The sequence below is a fragment of the Bos javanicus genome, chromosome 21, assembly GCF_032452875.1.
Source record: "Bos javanicus breed banteng chromosome 21, ARS-OSU_banteng_1.0, whole genome shotgun sequence".
NCBI classification, from domain to species: Eukaryota; Metazoa; Chordata; class Mammalia; order Artiodactyla; family Bovidae; genus Bos; species Bos javanicus.
This window is the reverse complement of record NC_083888.1, coordinates 51,722,283-51,733,075: the sequence shown is the minus strand read 5'-3', so window position 1 is coordinate 51,733,075 and position 10,793 is coordinate 51,722,283. Positions and strand designations below refer to the sequence as shown.

At 36.8% G+C, this 10,793-nt stretch overlaps 1 protein-coding gene across 1 annotated transcript; it reads left to right on the top strand.

The window, feature by feature from the left end:
* Nucleotides 1–780: 780 nt before the first annotated feature.
* Nucleotides 781–3,366, top strand: LOC133234021 (DBH-like monooxygenase protein 1; the record flags this gene model as incomplete). The annotated part of the gene is given in 2 exon segments (XM_061394165.1): nucleotides 781–2,328; nucleotides 2,330–3,366. Coding segments are annotated over 2 exon segments (1,695 nt in total), but the record flags the coding sequence as incomplete, so codon positions are not given.
* Nucleotides 3,367–10,793: the final 7,427 nt, after the last annotated feature.

Below are 10,793 nucleotides of genomic sequence, written 5' to 3'. Positions count from 1 at the left end.
CTGAAGCTGAAGCTCCAATACTTTGGCCTCCTTATGAGAAGAACTGATTCAATGGAAAACACTCTGATGCTGAGAAAGATTGAAGGCAGGAGAAGGGGACAACAGAGGATGAGATGGTCGGATGGCATCACTGACTTGATGGACGTGAGTTTGAGTAAGCTCCAGCAGTTGGTGATGGACAGGGAGGCCTGGCAGTGCTGCTGTCCATGGGATCACAAAGAGTTGGACACCTCTGAGGGACTGAGCTGAACTAATTGAGACAATGTTTTTGTAGGGTCCAGGATCTCTGAATATATAATAATTATCATCTTTGCCATTTCTTAAAATAACATTCTTGACTGCTCTGTGTTCTTTATTTTTGCTGTTGAACTCTGGGAGAAAACACTTTACATGATTGTGTCTTATTTTCCAGCTATCAAAATATCACATAAATTGTAAGAAATAAGATCCCTTTTGGAAATATCTGTTAGTATCTGAAATTTAAGTACTGAAGGCGTATTTTCATAATCGACTCTGTTCAAAGTAATTTAAGTGAAGTACCTTAGGCTAAATAAATTTCCAGAAGAGGTATTATTTTTCTCTTCATTAGTCGCCTGCAAATAGGCAATGTATATATAATCCTTAAGTAAATCAACACCTCAGCACTTTAAAGGCAGGTATAAAATAGCAAGGAGGGAGTTGTTCTTTCAATTATCTGCAGTTAATGTCTAGGAAAGAAATCACAAATAAAAATAGAAATAATTTTGACTTATAAAAACTGAATTATTAAATTAATCTGTATTCCGCCTCGAGGTGCAGACAGCCGGCTACGTGGGCTTCGGTTTCTCGTCCACTGGGGCCATGGCAGCGGCCGACATCATCGTGGGCAGGATGGCCCACGGGCGGCCCTACCTCCAAGATTATTTTACAAATGCAAACAGAGAATTGAGAAAAGATGCTCAGCAAGATTACCACCTAGAATATGCCATGGAAAATAGTACACACACAGTAATTGAATTTGCCAGAGAACTGCATACGTTTGACATAAATGACAAGAGTATAATGGAGAACACAGTAAGGGTGATCTGGGCCTACCACCATGAAGATGTGGGAGAAGCAGGTCCCAAGTACCATGAATCCAATCGTGGTACCAAGAGTCTGCAGTTACTGAATCCTGAGAAAACCAGTATGTTTACAGCCCCACCATACTTTGACCTGGTCAATCAAGACGTTCCCATCCCAAACAAAGGTACAACATACTGGTGCCAAATGTTTAAGATTCCTAGGCTCCAGGAAAAGCATCATGTCATAAAGGTTGAGCCCGTGATTCAGAAAGACCACGAGAGTCTGGTCCATCACATGCTGCTCTATCAGTGCAGCAGCAACTTCAGTGACAGTGTCCCGGACGACGGGCACGAGTGTTACCACCCTAACATGCCCGATGCCTTCCTCACCTGTGAGACCGTCATTTTCCCCTGGGCCATTGGTGGAGAGGCTTTTTCCTATCCACCTCATGTTGGATTATCCCTTGGCACTCCGTTAGATCCTTATTATGTGCTCCTGGAAGTCCATTATGACAATCCAACATATAAGGAAGGCTTAATAGATAATTCTGGATTGAGATTATTTTATACGGCAGATATAAGGAAATACAATGCTGGGGTGATTGAGGCTAGCCTCTGGGTAAGCCTCTTTCACACCATCCCTCTGGGCCTGCCTGACTTCCGGTCTGAGGGTCATTGCACCCTGGAATGCCTGGAAGAGGCTTTGGAAGCTGAAAAGCCAAGTGGCATCCATGTTTTTGCTGTTCTGCTCCACGCTCACCTGGCAGGCAGAGGCATCAGGCTGCGTCATTTTTGCAAAGGGGAGGAAATGAGATTACTTGCTTATGATGATAACTTTGACTTTAATTTCCAGGAGTTTCAGTACCTAAAAGAAGAACAAACAATCTTACCAGGAGATAATCTAATTGCTGAGTGTTGGTACAACACAAAAGATAGAGCCCAGATGACTTGGGGAGGATTAAGCACCAGGAATGAAATGTGTCTCTCGTACCTTCTGTATTACCCAAGAATTAATCTTACTCGATGTTCAAGTATCCCAGACATCATGGAGCAACTTCAGTTCATTGGTGTTAAGGAGATCTACAGGCCAGTCACGACCTAGCCTTTCATTATCAAAAGCCCTAAGCAGTATAAAAACCTTTCTTTCATTGACGCAATGAACAAGTTTAAATGGACTAAAAAGGAAGGCCTTGCTTTCAATAAGCTTGTCCTTAGCCTGCCAGTCAATGTGAGATGCTCCAAGACAGACCATGCAGAGTGGTCGATTCAAGGCATGACAGCATTAACCTCCAGATATAGAAAGACCATATCAAGCAGAGCCTTTGGTGTATGGAGCTTCTTCCACTTCTCTGCATGGAAATGTCTGTCTCGAGCTGCTCCTGAGCTTCGTGGTCCTGAGCAGCTCACTCAGCACCAGGAGCTTGTGGCCGTAATTCTGTCCTGCTCGGTGATCATGGTTTTCCGTGATCTGAGCCTGACATTTCACGTGCAGGTTAAGGACATTTATGGGGTGTGAAGGATGAGGGTGAAGACCTTGGAGACTTCCTTTCACAGGTTCCCTTCCTCCTGTCCCCTCTTCCTTCCCAGGCTTCCTGAGAGATGTCCATCAGGTTCTCATCTTTTCCTCAGAAATATCTGATAACATGTATGAATCGTTCAGTAAAGCCAAATTGACCTTACATAACCTCTTAAACGGAGAAGGCAATGGCACCCCACTCCACTACTCTTGCCTGGAAAATCCCATGGATGAAGAAGCCTGGAAGGTGCAGTCCATGGGGTCGCTGAGGGTCGGACACGACTGAGCGACTTCACTTTCACTTTTCACTTTCATGCATTGGAGAAGGAAATGGCAACCCACTCCAATGTTCTTGCCTGGAGAATCCCAGGGACGGGGAAGCCTGGTGGGCTGCCGTCTATGGGGTCGCACGGAGTCGGACACGACTGAAGTGACTTAGCATAGCATAGCAATGATGTGTGACAACCCACTCCTTTACTCTTGCCTGGAAAATCCCTTGGACAGAGAGGCTGGGTAGACTACCGTCCGTGGGGTCACAAAGAGTCGGACATGACCGAGTGGCCTCACTTTCTTTCACTTCTTCAATGGTACCAGTTATACAGGGTTCATTTTCCAATCAGTATTCACAGAACCCAAGATAGCAATGTTTACAAATCCACCATTTACTGCAGGAAAATACAATATAGCAACAGCATTAATCACAATGTGAATCACAACCAAGGGCTGCCTCATAGCAAGGAGTCTGAACTGATCTGGTGTGATTTCCCTATTCCCTTATCTCTGTAAAGTCTGTACCATATACTCTTCTTTCTCAAATCAATACTCTTCTTTCTCAAATCAGTAATCACTGATGTGGCTATGGAACATTTTGGAACCAAGACAGGGTTGCTGTACCCTGCTAGGCATCATATTTTCATGTAACCAGCTCCAAAGACAAACCTCACTGGGAGTCTTACAAAGACCAGGTGAAACGAGCAAATTGTACCATCATCAATAACCAGTGCTGATAAATTGGTGCAAATTGCCCCAAATTCTTTAAGAATATAGTGGTTATAAATCAACATTAGTAACCAGTCTGTTTGAGCCAAAGTGTAAATACTTCAGTATAATAAATCTCATGAAAATCAATTGTAAGATAACCAAAAAAATTCAATAGACAAATGAGCTGTATAATATATACATATTTGGGAAAGGATAAGCACACAACAAAACATAGTCAAATTTTAAAAAGTTAAACAAATAAACACAATTCAATTTTTCTCTTTTCATGTTAATTTTTATCAGCTTTCAAAAATACAGTTTACAAATATTAATATGATTAGCAAAAATTAAGCTTGACAGGTGCTCTCATACCCTGCTGATGGGTCGATAAATTGATACAAGTAAATTGGCCTGAATTTATGAATTATACCAGCTGTATGGCTCAAATATTGGTCTAAAATGGAAATCAGGAATTTAATCTATCTTGTTCTTCTGCTTTCAAGCCCTTATACTTTTTGAACTTGTCAGACATAGTTTTAAAATATCAAGTTATAGTTCCTTTCTTTCCTTTAAGCAGAGTGAATATGAGAGATAGATACATTGTAGAGTTTTCTCTCATGTAAGATATCACTGGTGCTAAATTTTTACCCCTTTAGTGCTTGTTCATATATATTAAACAAATAACATATCAATAGCTCCTAAAACATCCAATTATTTTTTACTTTATATTTAAGCTTAGTACCTATCTGAGAGGATATTAGGTAGGTGCAAAAGTAATTGCAGGTTTTGCATTGTTGAAATTTGTCTTTGATCTTGGAATCCAATCTTAAATAAATGTGATTATGCTATACATCATTTTATTTTTTGCTATATATCATTTTAATGCACATTTCTCACTTTATATTTTTTACTTGATTTTTGTGTGTGTGTGTAAATCATGGAAATGATGTCAGACAAAAAGCAAATTCAAGCAATTTTCTTACTTGTGTTTAAAATGAGTTGTAAAGCACTGGATATAATTTTCTACATCAATAATGGCCCAGAAACTTCTAAGGAACATACAATGCAGTGGTGGTTCAAGAAGTTTTGCAAAGGAGATGACAGTCTTGAAGTTAAGGAGTGTAGTGCCTGGCCATTGGAAGTTAACAATGACCAATTGAGAGCGATCATCAAAGCTAATCCTTTTATAAGAGAAGTTGCCAAAGAACTCAACATTGACCATTCTATGGTTGTTTGGCATTTGAAGCAAATTGGAAAGGTGAAAAAGCTCAAAAATGGGTGTCTCATGAACTGACCAAAGATTTTTAAAACATGTCGATTTGAAGTGTCAGCTTCTCTTATTGTACACAACAACAATGACTCATTTCTTGATCAGATTGTGATGTGCGATGAAAAGTGGGTTTTATAAGACAACCAGTGATGAACAGCTCAGCGGTTGGACTGAGAAATTCCAAAGCACTTCCCAAAGCCAAATAAAATAAAAAGGTCATGGTCACTGTTTGGTTGTCTGCTGCCCAGCTGATCCACTACAGCTTTCTGAATCCTTGTGAAACCATTACATCTGAGAAATATGGTCAACAAATTGATAAGATACACTGAAAACTGAAATGTCTGCACTTAGCATTGGTGAACAGAAAGGGCCCAGTTCTTCTCCACCACAACAGCTGACTGCACGTTGCACAACCAATGCTTCAGAAGTTGAACGAATTGGGCTATGAATTTTGTCTCATCCACCATCAGTTCAGTTCAGTTCAGTCTCTCAGTTGTGTCCAACTCTTTGGGATCCCATGGACTGCAACATGTCAGGCCTCCCTGTCCATCACCAACTCCTGGAGTTCACCCAAACTCATGTCCATTGAGTCAGTGATGCCATCCAACCATCTCATCCTCTGTCATACCCTTCTCTTCCTGACTTCAATCTTTCCCAGCATCAGTGTCTTTTCAAATGAGTCAGCTCTTCGCATCAGGTGGCCAAAGGATTGGAGTTTCAGCTTCAACATCAGTCCTTCCAATGAACACCCAGGACTGATCTTCCTTTAGGATGGACTGGTTGGATCTCCTTGCAGACCAGGGGACTCTTGAGTCTTCTCCAACATCACAGTTGCTTTTAAGCATCTTGACAACTATTTGCAGGGAAAACTCTTCCACAACCAGCCGGAGGTAGAAAATGCTTTTCAAGAGTTTATCAAATCCCAAAGTATAAACTTTTATGCTACAGGAATAAACTTATTTCTTATTGGCAAAAAATGTGTTGATTGTTATGGTTCCTATTTTAATTATTAAAGGTGTGTTTGAGCCTAGTTATAATGATTTAAAATTCACGGTCCAAAACCACAATTACACTTGCAACAGCCTAATATTATTTGTACTGCACGTCAAGAGATTCATATTCTAATTCTCTTTTTGTCCCAAACTTGCTGTATATTATGACAAAATTGCTCTTCAATTCACTTCAATAGTTAATTCAAAATTCTCTCACGGTTCCCACACTTTGATTCTTCCTCCCTTTTTCACTCAGCTTCTCCATATCCTGCCCCTGCTTCCCTGAGAAGACAAAAGTCATTGCAACAAAAAACACCCCATTTTTCTCAGTCTACAGCCATGTACATCTCTACAGTCCTTCTCTGCTATGGCAGGTAAGCTCCCAGGCAGGCCCTCCAGCCTTCTGGAAGATTTTTAGTCATTGAGTCTTCCTGCTTTCTCATACAATTTTCTAATTTCTGATTTAAATATTATCTTTATTTTATTATTTACATAGCATAAAAATTAAACAGAAGTTTCTACACTGTACTTTTCTCTCCAAATAATACATTATACTTCCCTACCCTTTGATAGTAAACTTTTTGAAAAATTACTCTAATTTATTATATATTATTTAAGAAAAAAAATGTTCAAAGACATGTGTCAAATCACAGCAAGAAAAACTTTATTTGGGGGGTTGGGGTGTCACTATCATAACAGATATAGGGAATACTATGATGAAGTTTTGCAGTGTGGGCGACAGATTGGATTTAACTCCAAATATAGCACGTGCAAGTGGGACTTTACAGCCAAAGAACAGGGTTGTAGTCCGTAGATATAAAATAAGGAAAAACATCAGGGCATGGGGAATTCTGGCACAGCCCATCTAATAGATGTCTTGCTAAAGATGGACCAGGGTGATCAGATATCCCCTGGGAGATTGTGCAAAATAAGAAATCTGATCCGATATCAGTGTGATCAGATATTGAAGAGGGAGTCCGAGTGGGGGTGGAGGATTCTTACTAAAGTGACTTAGCAAGACTCTTGCCAAAGTTGAATTATATAAAGAAGTCTACAGATAGGCCTAGGAGAAGGTTCAGGAGCCTGAGTACGGTTTGGTCAAGCAAAGAATTTTGTCACTATCTCCTTAAGATCTCCTCACAAGGACTCCCCTAATAACTTAAACTTCAGTTTGGTCCAATAATTTACAGACATAACTTGTTCTAATGACAAAAATCTCCCACATGTATGCAAACTAATGGACATTTTCACTTCTCATCTTCTTCATTTTATTTTCTGCTTCTTAAAAATCTTTGCTCCTTTGGTCTTTTCTGGATTTTCTTCTATCCAGGTTTTCTTTTTACATTTTATAATGCTATTTTTATTCTTCTATTTTTATCCAACCTATTAGTATTACAGCTATCCAAAGCCCAATTTGATACCATTTTCTCTTGTTATGTTTCATTCTCTATGACTACAATTACATTCTATGTGCCAATGTATATCATACATTTATATATCTAGAGTATCTCTCTTCTACATAATAATACACTATATCATAATACTATGTACATAATAATCATCATATCATAGTTTTATAGTATCTTTGATATCTGATTACTTTTAAGAGTGTCAGTCCTGAGTGTCAGACCAACAGAAGTCATGGAATTCAGTAGAAAAAGCTTTGCAAAGGTATCAAAGAACAGGTATCCCCACCTACCCCGTCTCAAACTAAATATATGACTTTACACAAGTAATTCAATTTCTACTGACCTTATCTATATGCAAATGCAGAAACTGCATTATTAAATAATCTTTAAGGTCCTCCAACTCTAAAGTTTTATTATTCTATTTCAGCTTGGCTATCTCAATGATCTTGATACTGGTATCGATAAGTAACAAGTCACCTTTTCATTGTAGTGCTATAAGGCATGGCAATTATATAGATAACAGAAAATGCATTTAAGGTCATAAAACAGTTTAAAATAGCCTTTATTCTCCTATAAGTATACTTAGACATGAACTTGTAAATAAGCAATTATTGAAGGAAAGAAAAAAGGAATAAATATACTCTTAAAAAAAAAAGAAAGGAATACATAAAGGAAGAAATCTTAAAAGAAAAAGTCAATGAATTAGGATAAAAAACTCAAAATATTAAATACATACAAAATATAACCAAATATACTAGAAAACAAAAATACAGAACTAAGACTCATGAAGTAGAGAGATGAAAACAAATACTAGGAACAAAGTAGGTGGATAGGAAAATTGCCCAGGAATGAACTAGCTTTGTAGAGAAAGGTTCTTCTCTTATGCATGCCTATACCAGAAGTAAGGGCTGTCCATCTTTAAAGGACAAATAATGGTAAAGTTTCTTAATTCACAATGTCCTCTAAGATAATTTTGCCACAATACAAATCTATTGGTTAATATAATTTATGAGAAAATAAAACTCCTTGAAACAGAAATTTCCTAGTCATAGTCCCATGCTCTGTATTTTATTCTCTAGGCCCTGATATATAGATCTTTTTAATACCAAACTCCCATTAAAATTAGGCATATAACTGCTTCTATGCAAAAGATAAAAGATATTAAAATATAAAACTACAAAATTTATAATTTAAACACTAAATGATTGTATAAATGAATGATTTTAATAAATTAGGCAGCACAACTTTTATAAAATTTAATAATGAAGATACAGAACACAAAATTGACATAAGTAGACAGAGAGACCAAAGAAGAATCTAGTTCAAAATGTTCATTCATTCATCATTTATAGTTGTATTGAATGAATAAATGTGTTAGTCACTAATTTCTTTAAAATATGGTTATATAATTTTGCTGAAAACTAGTGTTTAGTAGGGAACACACATGTGAAACAATTAATTACACTGAAATGAATATAAATAAGAAAAATAATAAGTATATAATATTTTAAAGTGATTTAATAAAGGAGATGAGACTTTGAGAATCATTTTCCTAAATCACTTGAATAATATACATGAAAGAGATTATGAGATTAGAGTGCACATTTTAGGCCACAAAACAAGACTCAATAAGTTTAAAAAACAGAAATCATGAAGCATTTTTTTCTAACTAGGCAGTAAGAGATCAGAAATAAGCTACAAGAAAAAAGATGCTAAAAACTCAAGCACATGGAGGGTAAAAATTATGCTACTAAATAAGCAAGGGACGAGTGAAGAATCCTAAGAGGAAATTTTTAATTATCTGGAGATAAATGAAACACAGCAATTCAAAATCTATAGCATTGTGCAAAAGCAGCTCCAAAGATGAAGATTATGGTGATAAAAGTCTTCCTTAATGAACCAGAAAAAAATATCTCAAGCAGCATAACCTTACATCTAAGGAAACTAGAACAAGAAGAACAAACAAAACCCAGCGTTAGTTGAAGGAAAGATACCATAAAGATTGGAGCAGAAATAAATGAAATAGAGACTAATAAAATAGAAAAGATCAAGGAGTCTAAGGTCTCATTCTCTGAAAAGATAAAATTGATAAACCTTTGGCCTGATTCATCATAAATTAAAGAGAGATTTTAGATTCATCATAAACAAAATAGAGATTTCAAATAATCAATATCAGAAATAGAAGGAGAAGTAACAACTGATCCACAGAAATACATTATAAGGGATTATTACAAATAACTGTCAGTTCAGTTCAGTCGCTCAGTGGTGTCTGACTCTCTGCGACCCCATGAATAGCAGCACGCCAGGCCTCCCTGTCCATCACTAACTCCCGGAGTCCACTCAAACTCATGTCCATTGAGTTGGTGATGCCATCCAAGCATCTCATCTTCTGTCGTCCCCTTCTCCTGCCTTCAATCTTTCCCAGCATCAGGGTCTTATCAAATGAGTCAGTTCTTCACATCAGGTGGCCAACATATTGGAGTTTCAGCAAATAACTATACACCAATAAAATGGAAAACCATGGAAATGTTCCTAGAAATATACAACCTTCCAAAACTGAATCAAGAAGAAATATAAAATATTACCAAATTGATTACCAGTAATGCAGTTGAGTCAGTAATAAAAAGAGCTCCCAAGAAACAAAATGCCAGGATCAGACAGCTTGACAGTACGATTATACCAAACATTTAAAGAAGAGCTAGTACCTATTCTCAAAGTCTCCCCAAACATTTAAAAGGAGGGAAGAATTTCAAACTCATTCTAAGAGACTAGTATTACCCTGACATCAAAAACAAAGACACTAAAAAAAGGAAAGAAAAACAAGAAAATTATTCAATATTTCTGGTGAACATAGATGTAAACATCTTCAATTAGTAAACTGAATTAAATAATGCTTTAAAATTATCATTTTATGATAATTTTAAATGGTCAAAAAGATTAAATCCACGAGTACAGCATAGTTCAATATCCACAATTCATTAACTTGATGTACTGTATTAAAAATGAAGGATAAAAATCATGCTGTCATCTCAATAGATGCAGAAAAAATATTCAACAAATTCAAACATTGATTTAGCATATTTTTACATGAACATTGGTTTCTAACTTCTTGTTTGGTCGAGAGGTCTAGGCACAGAGAAAGATGTGGGGATCATCAAATTGCTGATGGATATGATGGCACAAGAAGATAAGCAAAGTAGGAGTGATTTCTAAAATATAAGAATTTCTACATCAGGAAAGATTTTAGATAATAAAAACAATAAAGGGCTCAATTTGCAAATCAACTTCTCTCCAGGAAAGAGAAAAAACCACTCATATGAGCATTTTAATATTTAGCCAATCTAAATTTATATTACACTTCCAAGTGGTTTCTTTTTCATGCTTCTATTAAAGATATAACTTGCTTTTGTGTAGTTTTAGTTACTCAGAAAAACTTCATTTAATTTCTGTCACCATGGAGTAAATTTAGAGTCACATTAGCATCAGACTATTCAACGAAAAATACTAGTATTCATTTCTCATAGCTAAAACGAACTTTCAACAACTGTTGGCATTAAAGAAAAGTTATCTTCAACACTTATT